We start from the raw sequence: 19817 nt of genomic DNA on the forward strand, positions 1-19817 counted from the left end.
CGCCCAAACAAGGAGAGGGACCGACTTTGGCGGAAGTCGTGACACTCCCTTAGCTGTGTATTTAAACTTTCACACTTCTTTGTATTTCTTTCTCCTCTCTTTCTCTCTTTCTCCTTTTCTCTCTTTCAGCAGCTGTCCCTCTTTTCTCCTCTTGTTCTCATTGGTCTGTGCTACACCCAGCTCTTGTATTCCTAGGCTGTATTCTCAGGTGAGCTGTAGTGTAGAGACGTAGAGCTAAGCCCTCCGAGTGTTTGCAGATGTCAGAAATAAAAGGAGGAAAAACAAACTAAATGAGTGAAGGCGGCCCATTGTTGTTCCTCCGAAATCCCCTACCTTTTTCACTTTTCCCCAATCCTGAGAGTTATTCAGAGATTTGAGCTCCCCCAGTGAGTAATCTGAGTTAGTTGTTTGTGTGACTGTGTGTGTGTGTGTGTGTGTGTGTGTTTGCCATGCATGTGTCCGTGTTTGCATGCATCTACACTAGGTGAACCAAATGCAGCATGCTGCTGTAACAGTATAGCTTCCGTCCCTCTCCTCGCCCCAACCTGGGCTTGAACCAGGGACCCTCTGCACACATCAACAACTGACACCCATGAAGCATCGTTGCCCATCGCTCCACAAAAGCCGCGGCCCTTGCAGAGCAAGGGGAACAACTACTTCAGGTCTCAGAGCGAGTGACATCACCCGATTGAAACGCTATTAGCGCGCACCACAGCTAACTAACTAGCCATTTCACATCGGTTACACTGCCAATGGTTAGCTAGCAATTACTGTGATCATGGCTTAGTGAGATGCCACCTCTCTTCCCTTTCAAGAGTGACTTTTGCTTGTGTCTTTATAGTGAGCGTGTGAACGCAGCTATACATCCGATCTCCCACAGTAAATATGCACTGTAAGTGGCTTATCATTCATTCAGGCAGGGCTAGAGTTGAAAGGAGATAGCATGCATGATGCCTATCAACAGTAGACAGAGAGAATATAGTAATGCCATATTTTAGTATTGTGCTATGCTTCAAGGAATCATTAAAAAAATGACTAACAGTTAAGCTGTTTCAACATTTTATTTGCTATATATCTGTAATATGCAGATTATGAATTCATTTTAAATACCCTTTAATATCAGCTTCAAGCGAGTTATTTTAATTCGTAATGAATATGGTAATTCCTTGCTTATGGTATAGTAATGTAAGCAATGCTGCCTCTGTGATTGAAATTGTTTACTGATGGTATTGTTTCCTTAGGCTTTTCATTCACGTCAGTAGCATAAATAAATAAATAAATAAATAAAGAGTGTGCAAAGCTGCCAAGAGTGTGCAAAGCTGTCATGAAGGCAAAGGGTGGCTACTTTGAATAATCTAAAATATATAATATATTTTGATTTGTTTAACACTTATTTGGTTAATACATGATTCCATATGTGTTATTTCATGGTTTTGATGTCTTCATTATTATTCTACAATGTAGAAAATAGTAAAAATAAAGAAAAACCCTTGAATGAGTAGGTGTGTCCAAACTTTTGACTGGTACTGTATAGATATAGAATTTCTAACCATATTATATGGGCTTCTATGTGTCAGAAAGTATTCACACCCCTTGACTGTTTCCACATTTTGTTGTGTTACAGCCTGAATTTAAAATGGATTACATTTAGATTTTGTGTCCTACACACGATATCTCATAATGTCAAAGTGGAGTTATGTTTTTAGATTTTTTTTTACAAATTAATAAAAAATAGAAAGCTGCAGTTTCTTGAGTCAATAAGTATTCAACCCCTTTGTTATGGAAAGCCTTAATAAGTTCAGATGTAAAAATATGCTTAACAAGTCACATAATACATTGCATGGACTCATTCTGTGGGTGTTTAACATGATTTTTGGATGACTACCTCATCTCTGTACCCCATACACACAATTATCTTTAAGGTTCCTCAGTCTATCAGTGAATTTCAAACAGATTCAACCACAAAGACCAGGGAGGTTTTCCAATGCCTCGCAAAGAAGGGCACCTAGATGGTAGATGTATAAAAATAACAAAAGCAGACATTGAATATTCGTTTGAGCATGGTGAAGTTATTAATTACACTTTGGATGGTGTATCAATATACCCAGTCACTACAAAGATACAGGTGTCATTCCTAACTCAGTTGCCGGAGAGTAAGGAAACCTCTCAGGGATTTCACCATGAGGCCAATGGTGACTTTAAAACAGTTACAGAGTTTAATGGCTGTGATAGGAGAAAATTGAGGATGGATCAACAACATTGCAGTTACTCCACTATACTGACCTAATTGACAGAGTGAAAGGAAGGAAACCTGTACAGAATACACATATTCAAAAACAAGCATCCTTTTTGCAATAAGGCACTAAATTAATACTGCAAAAAACATTGCAAAGAAATTAACGTTTTGTCCTGAATGCCCCAAATGTTATGCTTGGGGCAAATCCAACAGGAGAGGAGGCCCACCTTGTTATTAGTGTTAGTTGAAGGAAATACTGCCTGGTCTAGGTACCTGTAGCCTTCGGGATACTACAGAGAGCAGATGACATGCAATGTTCCCTGTCTGTCACTCCTGGCAAGCCTCACCATTGGCTGCCCTCCCATCTGCCCTCCCACCTGCCTTCCTTTTTTTTATGTAGCATGTTAGGGTGTGTCTTTTCTAACTTGCATTTGACTGACAGCAGGAGAGGGCCATTCACAGTGGGCGGTCTCTCCTGGCAAGACCTTTCATTGGCCATCCACAAGCTGCTGTCCCTCCACCTGCCACTTCACATTAAATATAATACCCATTTGTCTGACAGCGTGAAAAGGCCACTGCCTGTTGGCTGTTTCTCCAGAGATCGTTCCCCATTGGCCATCTTCCATCTGCCCACCCACCTGTCCCCCGGAATTAAGCAGAGGGGGGTGTGATCCTGGGAGACCCTGTTTGACTGACAGCGGGAATGGGCCAATCCTAACCGCAGGTGGTCAATGCTCAACCAACCATGGCTGATGAAAATGAAAGTGATGTCCCAATACTCTGTGGTGGCCTGCCTTTCCTTTCCATGAGTTGTCTATGTTTGGACGTTTATCAAATTAGATCACGCCATAATGGAAGTACAATATCACTTTTGCATGGTGTGTGGATAGTAGTAGGCATTGCAGGAACATTAGTGTTGAGGCTAGATATGTATTTGACTATTTGCCTTCATGGTAAATTACCAATAAACATTTAAATACCCCCAATATAATGATCCAATGCTATAACACATATAACACAAACGAATATCCTGTTATGAGATTAAACTTTGAAAGGCGTAGCTTTTTCTTATTAGTGGACGAGCTAACATTCCTCTTCATCACAGGAGTGAGTGTTCAATAAACCCTAATGTGATTGGAGAGATCGTTATATGTGGGCCAAATTTCATAGCAGTGTTTACCTCATCTGGCCAATGATGAAGCTTCCTTCGTGATCTAATTACACTGATCTGATTGGGTAATGATGTCGGTGTGGGCCGGATATGGGCCTCTGTCTATTCTGTTCTATTCTCTTCTCCGTTGTTCCTGTTGCTCTCCTGTCCTTTTTCATCCTCCCCTTTCTTAAATCTCATTAAAGTGTATATGCAAATGTTTATAGATTGTGTTCCATGATGAGGTATAGCAGTCTCTTCAGTAGTTGCATATCTGAGAAACTGCAGTCAAAGTTACAGAGGCATAAATATCATGCCCCCTAAAAAATGCTAATCTCCCCTGTTATAGTAAAAGTGAGAGGGTTAGCATGTCTTGGGGGTATGATATATGATATTTGTGTATCTGTAACTTTCTCACTCATCATTCACAATTCATTCAGCACTATCCCTAATCATGGTAGCATCCACATGAATGTAGAAGTGTTTAGAATTATATTCTATTCTTATTTACAATAAAAGTGACTCAAATGATACAATACATTATTTACCATTCATTTTTATTGGGCACAAAATAATCTGAAACGCAACTAAAACCAACAGCAAATGCATCCAACAAGTCACACACTTGATGTGATTATCGCATGCTAGGAATATGGGACCAAATACTACACTTTTGACTACTTTAATACACATATACTGTAAGTGAATTTGTCCCAATACTTTTACTCAGCAAAGGACCTTATGAAGATGCTGGAGGAATTTGTTTGTACTCACCTAAAATAAATAAGACCAAATAAGAATTTGTTCTTAACTGACTTGCCTAGTTGAATAAAGTTTAAATAAAATAATAATAATAAATAAATGAAAATGTGGGGACAACAGTTGAAGTCGGAAGTTTACATACACCTTAGCCAAATACATTTAAACTCAGTTTTTCACAATTCCTGACATTTAATCCTAGTAAAAATTCCCTGTCTTAGGTCAGTTAAGATTTCCACTTTATTTTAAGAATGTGAAATGTCAGAATAATAGTAATAGTAAAGAGAATGATTTAGTGGGTCAGAAGTTAATATATTCTCAATTAGTATTTGGCAGCATTGACTTTAAACGTTTTGTGTAGCCTTCCACAAGCTTCCCACAATAAGTTGTGTGAATTTTGGCCCATTCCTCCTGACAGAGCTGGTGTAACTGAGTCAGGTTTGTAGGCCTCCTTGCTCACACACACTTTTTCAGTTCTGCCCACAAATTTTCTATGGGATTGAGGTCAGGGCTTTGTGATGGCTACACCAATACCTTGACTTTGTTGTCCTTAAGCCATTTTGCCACAACTTTGGAAGTATGCTTGGGGTCATTGTCCATTTGGAAGACCCATTTGCGACCAAGCTTTAACTTCCTGACTGATGTCTTGAGATGTTGCTTCAATATATCCACATCATTTTCCTACCTCATGATGCCATCTATTTTGTTAAGTGCACCAGTCCCTCCTGCAGCAAAGCACCCCCACAACATGATGCTGCCACCCCTGTGCTTCACGGTTGGGATGGTGTTCTTCGGCTTGCAAGCCTCCCCCTTTTCCTCCAAACATAACGATGGTCATTATGGCTAAACAGTTCTCTTTTTGTTTCATCCGACCAGAGGACATTTCTCCAAAAAGTACGATCTTTGTCCCCATGTGCAGTTGCAAAAATGCATTGTCTCAAACAAACATCCGGTGAAAATGCAGAGAGCCACAACAAATTACAGAAATACTCATCATAAACATTGATATAAGATACAAGTGTTATACATATGATTAAAGATACACTTCTTGTTAATCTAGCCACTGTGTCCGATTTCAAAAAGGCTTTACGGTGAAAGCACACCATGCGATTATGTTAGGTCAGCGCCTAGCCACAGAAAACCATACAGCCATTTTCCAACCAAGGAGAGATGTCACAAAAGTCAGAAATAGCATTAAAATGAATCACTTACCTTTGATGATCTTCATCTGATGGCACTCCCAGGTCTCCATGTTAGACAGTAAATGTTCGTTTTGTTCGATAAAGTTCATCTTTATGTCCAAATACCTCCTTTTTTGTTTGCACGTTTAGTCCAGTAATCCAAATGTACGAAGCGCGGGCACAAAGTCTAGACGAAAATTCCAAAAAGTTCCATTTGAGTTCGTAGAAACATGTCAAACGATGTTTCTAATCAATCCTTAGGGTGTTTTTATCATAAATATTCAATAATGTTTCAACCGGACAATACTGTTTTCATTAGAAAGGAAAGGGAATGGAGCTCACGTCACGGTCACGTGTGTGACTAAACTAAAGGCTTTCACCTGGGCCATCTGCTTAGAGTGCTCTTATTCGCTCCCCTTTCACAATAGAAGCCTGAAACAACTTCTAAAGACTGTTGACATCTAGTGGAAGCCTTAGGAAGTGCAATCTGACCCCACAGACACTGGATATTCAATAGGCATTCACTTGAAAACTACAAACCTCAGAATTCCCACTTCCTGGTTGGATTTTTCTCAGGTTTTTGCCTGCTATATGACTTCTGTTATACTCACAGACATTATTTTAACAGTTTTGGAAACTTTAGAGTGGTTTCTATCCAAATCTACTAATTATATGCATTTTCTAGCTTCCAGGCCTGAGTAACAGGCAGTTTACTCTGCGCACGCTTTTCATCCAAACTTCCCAATGCTGCCCCCTATTCCTAAAGAGTTTTAAAGTGGCCAGTGATTCCAAGTCTATGTAAATTAGGGCAGCAGGGTTGCGTAATTGGGTGAAAGCTGGCTGGTGACGGCTATTTAACATGATGGCCTTGAGATAGAAGCTGTTTTTCAGTCTCTCGGTCCCAGCTTTGATGCACCTGTACTGACCTCGCCTTCTGGATGATAGCGGGGTGAACAGGCCTTGGCTCGGGTGGTTGATGTCCTTGATGATTTTTTTGGCATTCCTGTGACATTGACAGTGCTGTAGGTGTCCTGGAGGGCAGGTAGCTTGCCCCCGGTGATGCGTTGGGCAGACCGCACCACCCTCTGGAGAGCCCTGTGGTTGCGGGCGTTGCAGATGCCGTACCAGGCGGTGATACAGCCCGACAGGATGCTCTCAATTGTGCATCTATAAAAGTTTGTGAGGGTTTTAGGGACCAAGCCACATTTCTTCAGCCTCCTGAGGTTGAAGAGGCACTGTTGTGATTTCTTCACCACACTGTCTGTGTGGGTGGACCATTTCATATCGTCAGTGATGTGTACACCGAGGAACTTGAAGCTTTCCACCATCTCCACCGGGATAAGGAGAGATTGAAAATGTCCGTAAACACTCCAGCCAGCTGGTCTGAGCATGCTCTGAGGATGCGGCTAGAGATGCCTTCTGGACCGGCAGCCTTGCGAGGGTTAACACGCTTAAATGTCTTACTCTTGTCGGCCAAGGAGAAGAAGAGCCCACAGTCCTTGGTAGTGGGTCGCGTCGGTGGCACTGTATTATCCTCAAAGTGGGCGAAGAAGGTGTTTAGCTTGTCTGGAAGCAAGACGCTGGTGTCTGCGACGTGGCTGGTTTTCCCTTTGTAGTCTGTGATAAACGGTTCACCCGATATGGATGAAAATACATTTACATTCCAAAGTGCAGGTGTACAGAGCCAAAACAACAACAACATGTGTCACTGTCCCGATACTTTTGGAGCTCACTGTATATCAGCTGCCTGCAGGTGTGGGTGTAGTGTAGTGTAGGTGTGCATGCTTATTTTCTGTCTATATTCACTCTGTGACGGTGACGCAATTAGCTAATTACAGTTACCCCCTCCTATCCCCATAGCAGATAGTGCACCAGTCAGAACTTCAGGACCAAAGCCTTCTAGCACTAGCAGGCTGGGCCAGGCTGGTTCATTTAAGGTGGTGGACACTGGGCCTACACACCTCCACAGACAGGACACACACAAACATAACACACAGCCACCCCAGTACACAGGCAGGCATACACACAGACTGTTCAGGGTCTATAAAGTCTTATTGGATTTAGTTATTCAGTTTCGACCATACATTTGTTTAATCCTTTGAACTCCCACTCTGAAATACCCAAACAAACCAAAACAGAAGAAGAAAATGGCACAAAACAATTCTCTGCAAATGGAACTTGGAAGCGTTGCTTTGTTCCATTCTGTGAAAACAAACACATTCTGTAGGTGGAAATAGTCCTCTGTCATAATTAGCAGTCTGCCACTTCAGACACCACAGAACAACTTCCTTTACTAATTAAACTCTCTCTAAATACTTCTAAGACCAGCAGTAAATACTGCAGGAGGAACAATATTACAATGTGACTCACAGACAAATGGGCCTAATTTCATTAATATGTGTGGCTGTGTGTGTATATGGGTGGTTAGAGGGTAGTGTGTGTGTGTGTGCGTCTCTGTGTACATGTCTGTGTGTGTGCGTGCATGTGTGTGCGTGTGTGTGAGCGTGTTTAAAGAGTGACTAACTTTAAAGGTTTAACATCACTTTACATCATTTCACAAATAGTTTAATCTTTACTCATTCATTTTATACAGGAATTAGATGCAAACCCATAATTGAGAAATGTACATATTCAGAGATATAGTTATGCCTGTTTTCTGTCCTCTCTGAGATCACCAAATGAAACACACTCGTCATACCCGTCCCTTAAGTGTCCACGGACCATTCCCACCTTCTCACAAGTGGACATTTTATATCAAATCCTAATTTTGGGGATTTAGGAGTTTGCCATGTGAAATCCTTTGTTCTCTCTATGTGTCTCTTTCTGCATGGCCAGGGGGAGAGAGTCTCCTCCAGGAATTTACGAGATGAGATAACAGAACCTAGGTGTAGGAGAGCGAGAGAGAGGGGGAAGCCACTAGCTATAAAAAGGGCCACGTCATGGCACCACTAACATGGGGTGAACAGCTGCGGATATTGCTCTCTATACAATAGCATAGACAGTGAGGCAGACCTGCTCAGTAGCTCCGACTGTTTACATAAGACAACTAGTCACACATTTTTTTAACTTGAGAAATACTGCACCACACACCGTAGTTAGATGTAAAATTGCGCAACTAAAACGTCCTTGGCAAAAATGTCAAAATTAATTATACATTTCTTGAGTTATCTTAGATTAATTCCGGGGATTATGAGAAAGTGAAATATGCTTCCGCGTCTACAGTGTCTCATGGGGGACAAACATCATTAACCAAGCTGAATCGGTCAGGAAACACACCTCCAAGATTGAAATCTAATTTTTCTAATGAGCAACAGAAAAACACATGCCAATCGGTGTGTTCAGTGGCTCTTTAACAATACATACTGTCATTCAACCCCAGCATTAAAGTTTCCATCTGTGGTCGTAACAGCTACGTAAGCCTGTCAAGGACAAGGGGATTACAAAGAGAAAGAGATTAACAGCAGCTACAGAACACTTTGGTGCCATTGTGTTGAATAGGCCCATTAGTGCATCTAAATTGCATATGACTCATCTGAACTTTTCAGGTTTCTATGGTGGAGGAGACTGTTACCCAACACATAAGCTCCCTCTATCAGCTGTTTTTTATTGCTCTAACTAGCAAAGTAATGCCTTTTTGGAATATCAATCCTTTCTATCCCACTGGGCACACATTGATTTAATCAACATTGTTTCCACGTCATTTCAATGAAATTACTTTGAACCAATGGGGAATAGACGTTGAATTGAAGTCTGTGCCCAGTGGGATCCTTTCTCTCCTCTCATGGCATGTGAGTCACTGTGGATAAGAGTGTCGGATAAACAAAACAATCTAATAAAATGCCAGTGTTACCTCTGTTGTTGCAAAGGCAGCCAACGTTACTAACTGTTGGTTGCTGAATACTTCCTCAGCATAGGGGAGATAATACAACGGTTTCATTAAATGCTAACCGAGGTCCGTATAATGCATCTAGGATCAGGTCCCCCCCCGTCCATTTAATCAAATTAATTGTGCTCTAGAAGGTCAGACTGATTTTATATCAGCACCCCTACTCTGAGAAGTTTGATAAAGTACATACGACCCAGATTTCATGGTTAAGAAACCACCGCTTTAGGCGAATGCTGGTTGATGTTTATTGTCATGAGTCTTGTCCTGGAGGCAGAACTGAGTGAACTGACTTCCCCTTAGATAGGCCAGCTGCAAAGTCAAAATTGGCTATATTGTAAAGATTCATTAAAAGAAAAATGTGCAGATTTTATGACTTTGTGGCTGTGCCAGCTAGTGACCACTCTGTAGAGCTGCCTCCAGAACAAGATTCATGACGAAAAACGCTAACCTGTGAGACATACGGCCCCTGGTCTCTTCCTCTCTGTCTCCTCCATTATGTCCCGTCCTGGATTATACACATGATCTGCTCTGTCTCTCTGCAACATTCATCTGGTATCTCTCTCTCTCCCCTGTCCTCCTCCAGGACCATGCAGAGATGAATTCCACCATGGTGCGCAGCGAGACCAACACAGCCCGTGTGGAGGGCCTCCGGGCGGGCACGGTCTACGTCGTGCAGGTACGGGCCAGGACTGTGGCTGGCTTTGGCAAATACAGCGGCAAGATGTGCTTCCAAACCCTCACAGATGGTAAGGACCATGCAATAAGCCAAGGGGAGGAGGGGAGGTGAGGAGAGATGGTGGTGGGGAGCTGCGTGTGTTAGTTTGTGTGTGTGTGAGAGAAAGATAGAGAGGAAGAGAGAGAGTGTGGATAGAGACCAGGACAGTAGAGGGATTGTGAATGTGATAGTGGAGAGTGTGGATCACTGTCACAACATGTTTGTGAATGTTTCATAATGTATGAGATTGTGTGTCTCTATGAGAGTTGAGAATGGTGGTTTTGAGCTTCTCTTCTTGTGTGTAACTGACTGTGCTTGATCCAAACTGCTTAGCTAATTGGTTCTTCATTGAGCCCGTCTGTTGCTGAGCAGCTATCCCAGAATGCTTAGCTGTGATTAGTGGCTGATGTGATTAATTATTTGCCACCGGGGGTTGGATTGTTAAGGGGGCGCAACACCTGCTACACTGGTGTGTGAGTTTGGGTCCAGGTGTTTGTGTGTGGGTGTACTGTATTTCCTAAACACAGCATACGTCTTCTTTCCTATGCAATATGCTGTCAGAGGATTTACAACACTCCAGTAGAACTTACCCTTTGAGGCACAGATCTAGGATCAGCTTACCATCCCCAAATCCTAACCCTAACTAGGGCTGTCGTGGTGACCGTATTACCACCACACCGGCAGTCACGAGTCATGACCGCAGTCACTTTCCCTATGACTGTTGGTCATGGTAATCCCAATCCAAAATAGCGCAAATGAATGGTACTGATGGGTAGTTTACCAAACTTGCTAAATTCCCTCTATTCACTCTCGAAATACCTCATGATTAAATTTGCATAATCTGAATGATGAGGACAAATAGTGATGGGAGTTAGAGTTCCCGTTCCGAAATGGACACGGGAAAGCCCCAGACCCAATATGCATACATTTTTTAAACCTGTTCTGAAAGGACAACTTGTCCGATCCGAGTGAAGGAAGCAGCAGAAAAGCCAATTGTTTTGCTACTTTATTAAACCCGAGCCATGGATAAACGGAGAGAGAGAGAGCGAGAGAGAGAGAGAGAGAGAGGTAAAGAGCGAGCAGCTGTAGGCTATTAGGGAGCGGAGACTGTACGGTGTGTGAATATGTAAGACAAGGGAGGCTCAGAGTACTGGAGGGAGAGACCACAACCACTGTTATCTTGTGCTAGACTAACTTCTTGTTAGTTATTTATCATCCTTACATAGTACCCGTCTTGACTGCATCAAACCGAGAGAAGCTAGCTAACTAGTCCTACAGTTAGCCTACACATAACTCCATTCAGATTATAGCGTAAATAGCAGCCTACCTGTTGGCTTTTGGTCGTTGTAGCCTTTCTTTCTCATTTCACTTTTAATTCTGTCATTTTAATTCCATCTTCCATTGATTAGATGGAACTTTCTTGCTGGACAAGCATAGCAACAATGCAATTGTCTCTCTCTTTCCGCTGGAAGCACAAGGATCAGAACACATACCTTTTTTTGCGACTCTTTCCAAATCATCTGTATAGAGTTTCATCATGCAACTCTTATGTTTTGATTTCTAAGACATTACCAGATTTATAGGCCTATCACAACTAAATAAATGATGGATGAAGCTATATTAAATGGACTTATTCAACTTTTGAAAATGTTCATTTTCGAAAGGCGCGCTAAGCATGTTTATGTTAATTAGCCGTCAATTACTGTGAGACCGGCAATCATTTGCATGACAATTACCATCTGACAAAATGTTATGACCGCCACAACCCTAACCCTGACCATTGGGGGGTTAAACACTAAACTGATCTTCTTATCCATGATCCGCATCTAAGAGAAAATCTCCACTTGACATCACAAATACCACACCTCCTCCTAATCTTCCTTCTTTCTATCCTCCACCCCTCCATCCTTCTTTTCCTCTGTCCTTCCTTCCCTCCAATAGGAGGCTATTGTATGGTCAAGGTGATTATCAGTCGTATAAACAACCTGTTCTGTTAGAGTGATGATGATGATGATGAGGAGGATCTCCATCATCATCTGTAGTTACCTGTGTAGAGCAGATGTAGCAGCATAGCCCTCTCCTCCCTGTTCCTCACGCTCTGATTAGTATTTACCCAACGCATGCACATACACACGCACACGCACACACACCACACACGCCAGACAGCATGAGGACCAGCTGATGGTACATCCTCTGGCTTGCTGCCACAGCACGACATTTATGGAGACAATTAGCACCCGGTGAAGGAGGAACAGAGGGACCCATCACACCCTTCCCCTCCCTCCCCCATCCCCTATGTCCCTCACCCGCCTCCTCCTCACCCTTCCTCCCTGCCTCCCCTTCCCTTATGTCCGTCACCCACCCCCTCCTCACCCTCCCTCCCTCCCTGCCTCCACCATCCCTATTTCCATCTCCCACCCCCGCCCCTACCCTCCCTCGCTGCCTCCCCATCCCCTATTTCCAACAACCTATCCTCACACCCTCTCCCTACCTCCCCCGCCTCCTCCTCACCCTTCCTCCCTGCCTCCCCTTCCCTTATGTCCCTCACCCACCCCCTCCTCACCCTCCCTCCCTCCCTGCCTCCACCATCCCTATTTCCATCTCCCACCCCCGCCCTACCCTCCCTCGCTGCCTCCCCATCCAGTATTTCCAACACCATATCCTCACACCCTCTCCCTACCTCCCCCATCCAATGTCCCTTACCCTCCCTCCATGACTCCCCCATCCCCTATGTCCATCACCCCCTCCTCACCCTTCCTCCCTGCCTTCCCCATCCTATGTCCCTCTCCCAACTCTCCGTTCCTCCGTCAACCCCTATGTGCCTCACCCCCTAGTGCCTGCCTCCCCTGTCCTCCCCACATCTCCCTCCCCCACCTCCTCTTTCCTGCACTACCCATCTCATCCCAGTCTCCATCACTGTCTACCCACCTCTGGCCCTCCTCTCTCCCTCACTCCCCTCTGACTCTTCTCCTTCTTCCTTTCCTTCACAGTTGACAATCCCTCTTTTCTGTCTGTCATCACATTTTTACACAAATCCCCCAGGTCTCTTCACCCCACACCCCTCAACTACCCCCCCCCCAACCCCTCCCAAAACCATTTGATTGACAGGTGCAATGAGGAGGAGATGATTGGCCTTTCATCAGTAAGGTGTGTATGGTTATAGCTTGTCAGTGAGGAGACCTATTCTCCACAGTCAGGTGTTGATACCTGACTGATTGCAATGTGCTGTTATTTACTGCTAGCTATAGCACTCAGACAGTTGATTTCTGATTCTTCAAGCCAATCACCATTTTCACCTGTCTGAGTTTAGGAGACTGAATACAGCTTCACAAAGAAATAGCACACCCACCCTTTACAGGGACCAAAATAGTAGGCCTATAATTCAAACTATCAAGTGTGCTATGAGTACTAGCTTATTATCTTGTTGATATTTAAGCTACTATATCACCGCTCAAAATACTTATTCTTTCTTCTCCTTTTTTTCACTTGAATCCCATTGCTGTCAGTTTGCCCGCAGCATGCTATATCTTGCTAAAGGTCATGAGACAGGACTGAGGCAGTTTAGTGTGTCTTTAGAAGTTATTTAGGCTACCCTCTGAACTTGTGACATTCTTCCTCACTTCATTGCTAACGTTTAGCTGTATTTTTGACTGTCGAAGAGCAGCTTGTGTTTGAACACCCACAGTAGAAATTTCAAGGTGTTCTTTTGTGTCTGTCAGACTGTGACAGGGAGATTAGGTATGGCAACAGAAACACTGAAATACTTTCTCTCACTTTCTATTGATCATTTTCTCTCTCTCTCTCTCTCTGTCTCTCTGTCTCTCTGTCTCCTATAGAACTATACAGGTGACGGTCAGCACGGCTTTACTCCAAATCCTGTCTAAATGTGTTTAGCTCAACACCTCAGAGCTGAGGCATCTACATGTTGTCTTTATCGTCAGGTACACCTGAAGTAACCATGCTTGCTGTTCTTTCTGTTCCCTCCCCTCTTTTTTCTCTATCCCCCTTCCACATTCTTCTCTGTGTGTCTTTATACAATACCCTCTCTCTCTCCCCTCCCCTCTCTCTGTCTATGTAGATGACTATAAATCAGAGTTGAGGGAGCAGCTTCCTCTGATTGCTGGCTCGGCTGCAGCAGGATTGGTGTTCATCGTCTCTCTAGTGGCCATCTCCATCGTCTGCAGCAGGTACTGTACAGTCAACATGTCCACCATGGCTGTGCTTATGGTCCAACGGGTGTGCCTCACACACGCACGCATGCACACACACACACACACACACACACACACACACACACACACACACACACACACACACACACACACACACACACACACACACACACACACACACACACACACACACCTTACCTAACCATTAGCAGACACAGACAGGCTGGCAGGCAATGGAGCCTGTCTTTAGGCTTTTCACATACATACCTACACACACAGCCAGCAGAAGGTAAACAAAGTAAAAAGGAAAATACAGTGCCTTCAGAAAGTATTCACACCCTTGACTTTTTCCACATGTTGTTGTCTTACGGCCTTGCATGTACTCACTCTGTGTGCAATAATAGTGTTTAAGATGATTTTTTAATGACTACCTCATCTCTGTGCCCCACACTTACAATTATCTGTAAGGTCCCTCAGTTGATTACACTTTGGAGAGGGAAAAGAAGGAAGCCTGTACAGAATAAAAATATTCTACATTTAATGTAATTTTATTTAATCTTTATTTAACTAGGCAAGTCAGTTACAGTTTTTTTTACAATCGCTAACATCCTTTTGTCCAATCTGTAGTCACATTTTCAAAACCTAAACACAATCAGCACAACATCCATCTGTTGTGGACCATACCATTAACACAATTCATGTTGTTTTAACAGAATATGCAGTCAATTTTGTTTCTAAAATGCTTACATTTTCTTTACATACAAGCTTACCCAATAGCAAAAATATGGATATTTCTTGTCTTATTTACAAATGCATGCACACAGCATGCCAGAAATGAAGACGTAATGTTCAAAACCTTAAATATAGTATAAAGCCCCTACTTCTGCAACAACAGCAGCTCAAAATCTATATTGAAACAGCTGATAAGCATTTTTGAATGAACAGATCATTGAAACATTGAGTAATAACTGATTTACTGTAAGTTGTGTAAAATAGATCAACCACAGCTCATTCCAATCTCAATCGGAGACATAGCCAGGTGTTGAAGTTCTTTCAATTACACAGTACACAGTACAAAGGGGACTCTTTGGATTGATTTTGTTCAGTGTGGATACAGAACAACACAGAGGAGCAGAGAGAGAAATCAATGTCTGGACAAGGGAGAGGAATAGTTGGACCAGGGAGAGGAGTAGTTGGACCAGGCAGAGGAGTAGTTGGACCAGGGAGAGGAGTAGTTGGACCAGGGAGAGGAGTAGTTGGACCAGGGAGAGGAGTAGTTGGACCAGGGAGAGGAGTAGCTGTACCAGGCAGAGGAGTAGTTGGACCAGGCAGAGGAGTAGTTGGACCAGGCAGAGGAGTAGTTAGACCAGGCAGAGGAGTAGCTGGACCAGGCAGAGGAGTAGCTGGACCAGGCAGAGGAGTAGCTGAACCAGCGAGAGGAGTAGCTGGACCAGGCAGAGGAGTAGTCGGACCAGGACAAGGGAGAAGGAGAGGTAGCGGGAGAGCAGTAAGAATGCGTGGTGGTGTTCAAAGGAGAGTAAGAGCTGTTGTCACAGATTAAATAAGAGCCACCATCATAGACCATGTGATAAACCAGGGTCTATCACTGAGAGAGACTGGTGAAAGAGTCCAGCCTAATACCATGGTCTATCACTGAGAGAGGCTGGTGAATGAGTCCAGCCTAATACCATGGTCTATCACTGAGAGAGACTGGTGAAAGAGTCCAGCCTAATACCATGGTCTATCACTGAGAGAGGCTGGTGAAAGAGTCCAGCCTAATACCATGGTCTATCACTGAGAGAGGCTGGTGAAAGAGTCCAGCCTAATCTCAGATGGTCAACCGTGGCTTCCATTATCCGGAATTTTCAACAAACCAACAGGTAAGTCATGCATTTCACAAGGGCTTCTTCTATCATTACTGTTGCTATGTCGCACAGTAACTGTAGGCCAGCAGTCCCTTTGCAAATACATATGTTGTATTTCTGTTCCTCTAAAGGATGCAACATCTTCCTCCCTCTGGGGGAAGATGAAAGCTCCTCAGTGAAAACCAAGAGCATGCCATTGTAGGATTGGTCATTGCTGACAATGCAATAAAACTGAGAGAAATTCAGACCAGAATTGTAGAGGACAACCTGGTATTTCACAGTGTGGAAAGCATCAGCCTGACTACCATTGGCTCAGACTCTGACCAAACAGAGAGTTTGAATGAAACAGTTGTACACAGTTCCTTTTGAAAGGAACAGTGAGCGGGTCAAGGAACTCCGGCACCAATACGTCCAGGTATAGTGTCTAGTTCTATATTACTTGTTCTATAGTGAGTTTTACACTATGCTACTCTACATGTTAACATGGGTTACAGTAGGACACTATGCTACTCAACATGTTAACATGGGTTACAGTACATACAGTAGGACACTATTCTACTCTACATGTTAACATGGGTTACAGTACATACAGTAGGACACTATGCTACTCTACATATAAACATGGGTTACAGTACATACAGTAGGACACTATGCTACTCTACATGTTAACATGGGTTACAGTACATACAGTAGGACACTATGCTACTCTACATATAAACATGGGTTACAGTACATACAGTAGGACACTATGCTACTCTACATGTTAACATGGGTTACAGTACATACAGTAGGACACTATGCTACTCTACATGTTAACATGGGTTACAGTACATACAGTAGGACACTATGCTACTCTACATGTTAACATGGGTTACAGTACATACAGTAGGGCACTATGCTACTCTACATGTAAACATGGGTTACAGTACATACAGTAGGACACTATGCTACTCTACATGTTAACATGGGTTACAGTACATACAGTAGGACACTATGCTACTCTACATGTTAACATGGGTTACAGTAGGACACTGTGCTACTCTACATGTAAACATGGGTTACAGTACATACAGTAGGACACTATGCTACTCTACATGTAAACATGGGTTACAGTACATACAGTAGGACACTATTCTACTCTACATGTTAACATGGGTTACAGTACATACAGTAGGACACTATGCTACTCTACATATAAACATGGGTTACAGTACATACAGTAGGACACTATGTTACTCTACATGTAAACATGGGTTACAGTACATACAGTAGGACACTATTCTACTCTACATGTAAACATGGGTTACAGTACATACAGTAGGACACTATGCTACTCTACATGTAAACATGGGTTACAGTACATACAGTAGGACATACTGAAAAGCATTTATGCATACTGTGTTAGATTTCTTTCAGGGAGTCATGGAGTTGGAGGCTAATCAGACCCCACATTAAATCATTTATGTAGACAAGGCAGGGTTTAACCTGGCAAAAACACGTCGGCGGGGAAGAAACGTCATCGGGAAAAGGGCCACAGTTGATGTGCCGGTCAGAGAGGAGCAAGTATCACAATGTGTGCTGCAATCTGGAGTGCTGGTTTGGTCCTGCAGAAATGCCTGATTGGTCTCTACATCACTGAGCTCCTTATTTTGTTTTTAGATGACCTCCACCAACAACTGGTGCCAGAAGCAGAAAGAGAACGGGTGGGAGGAAACATGAGGACATTTGTGATTGTGTAACAGCATAGGTTCCGTCCCTCTCCTCGCCCCAACCTGGGCTTGAACCAGGGACCCTATGCACACATCAACAACTGACACCCATGAAGCATCGTTACCCATCGCACCACAAAAGCCGCGGCCCTTGCAGAGCAAGGGGAACAACTACTTCAGGTCTCAGAGTGAGTGACGTCACCCGATTGAAACGCTATTAGCGCGCACCACCGCTAACCAACTAGCCATTTCACATCAGTTACACTTGCATGGGACAATGTAGCATTCCACCACTCACATGCAATCACAAACTGGTTTGCAGCCCATCCAAGAATGGTTTCCCTTTTCCTCCCCCCTACTCGCCTTTCCTCAACCACATTGAGGAATTTTTTTCTGCCTGGAGATGGAAAGTGTATGATCATCGGCCACATGACCAAATTTCCCTCCTGGATGCAATGGATGCCGGGCTGCAGAGACATCTCAGCTGAAGACTGACAGGGGTGGATAAGGCATGACAAACGTTTCTATGCAAGGTGCATAGCGAGAGACAACATAAGATGTGATGTGGACGAGAACATGTGGCCAAATGGTGAAGATCGTATAGATTAGAACAGGACTGTGCATTTTTGTGTTTTTTCCCTTCTGTGCCTTTTTTACTGTAATTGTGTTTTATTTTTACACATTTGGCACCAAAGGCCATGTATGTTGGATTTTCATGGTTGATCACTGGCAGCAATTTCATGTTGCTAATAAAGCTTTTACTGCAGCAATTCTGTCACTTACTATTTTTTCCTACTATACATTCTATAAAGTAAAGATGACTCATTCACTTTTAGATAGTATGTTGCCAAAAATGCACACATTCGACACAACCAAAAAATTTAGTGGTTCACAGTAAAAGCAAACTGAATTATGAAAAACAATGGATGTCATATTGTCTATTGTCTGCAGGTAGAACTGAAACATGAAAAGTAATACAGTTTTGGTAATGCCATCACCTGTTAGTATTTTGAAAGTCGTTGTGCTGTGATTGACTATATGTTCCTCTTGGATAGAAAACATGTGTTAGTGTTTTGACTGAATGATTAGATATTGAGTCGGGTTTGCCGTGTTTTGATAGAGTTAGTGTATGTAGAGAACGTGTTTTTGCATTTTGAAATGTAGAGTTGGTATTTAATGAACAAAATGTGGTTTTGAGCAGAAAATGTACTATTTGGCTAATTGTGTGACGTAGGTGTGTTGCTGTGTTAAGAGTTTAGAAAAAGTATCTTAAGTATAGGTAAACGCTTGTTAGCGATTGTAAAAAACTGTAAAGAACAAATTCGTATTTACAATGACGGCATACCTACGATGACGGCCTACCAAAAACATGCAACAATGACGGCCTACCTAATACATTACAGTTTGCAACAATGACGGCCTACTTAATACATTACAGTTTTCAACAATGACGGCCTACCTAATGCATCCAGTTTGCAACAATGACGGCCTACCTAATACATCCAGTTTGCAACAATGACGGCCTACCTAATGCATCCAGTTTGCAACAATGACGGCCTACCTAATGCATCCAGTTTGCAACAATGACGGCCTACCTAATGCATCCAGTTTGCAACAATGACGGCCTACCTAATGCATCCAGTTTGCAACAATGACGGCCTACCTAATACATTACAGTTTTCAACAATGACGGCCTACCTAATGCATCCAGTTTGCAACAATGACGACCTACCTAATACATCCAGTTTTCAACAATGACGGCCTACCTAATGCATCCAGTTTGCAACAATGACGGCCTACCTAATACATTACGGTTTGCAACAATGACGGCCTACCTAATGCATCCAGTTTGCAACAATGACGGCTTACCTAATACATACAGTTTTCAACAATGACGGCCTACCTAATGCATTACAGTTTGCAATAAGGCTCTAAAGGAAAACTGCAAAAAATGTATGTTATGTACTGAATACAAAGCACTAGGTATACGGCAAATCCAACACAACACATCACTGAGTACCACTCCTCATTTCAGAGCATTTCAGTGCTAGAGGCGTCACTACAGACACTCTGGTTTGAACCCGGCTGTATCACAACCGGCCTTGATTGGGAGTCCCATAGGGCAGTGCACAAATGGCCCAGCG

The 19817-nt window shown here is 43.1% G+C and overlaps 1 protein-coding gene across 3 annotated transcripts in view; it reads left to right on the plus strand.

Moving 5' to 3' along the window:
- The window catches only part of LOC106599529 (ephrin type-B receptor 1), a 334841-nt gene that overhangs the window by 268457 nt on the left and 46567 nt on the right, over positions 1-19817 (plus strand). For all 3 annotated transcript variants that reach the window (XM_014190808.2, XM_014190811.2, XM_014190812.2), the window contains 2 exons: positions 9796-9958; positions 14006-14114. In XM_014190808.2, coding sequence (XP_014046283.1) covers positions 9796-9958; positions 14006-14114 — 272 coding nt within the window. The remainder of the gene's footprint in view (positions 1-9795; positions 9959-14005; positions 14115-19817) is intronic.

Source organism: Salmo salar, chromosome ssa03, assembly GCF_905237065.1.
Source record: "Salmo salar chromosome ssa03, Ssal_v3.1, whole genome shotgun sequence".
In the NCBI taxonomy this organism is placed as follows: domain Eukaryota; kingdom Metazoa; phylum Chordata; class Actinopteri; order Salmoniformes; family Salmonidae; genus Salmo; species Salmo salar.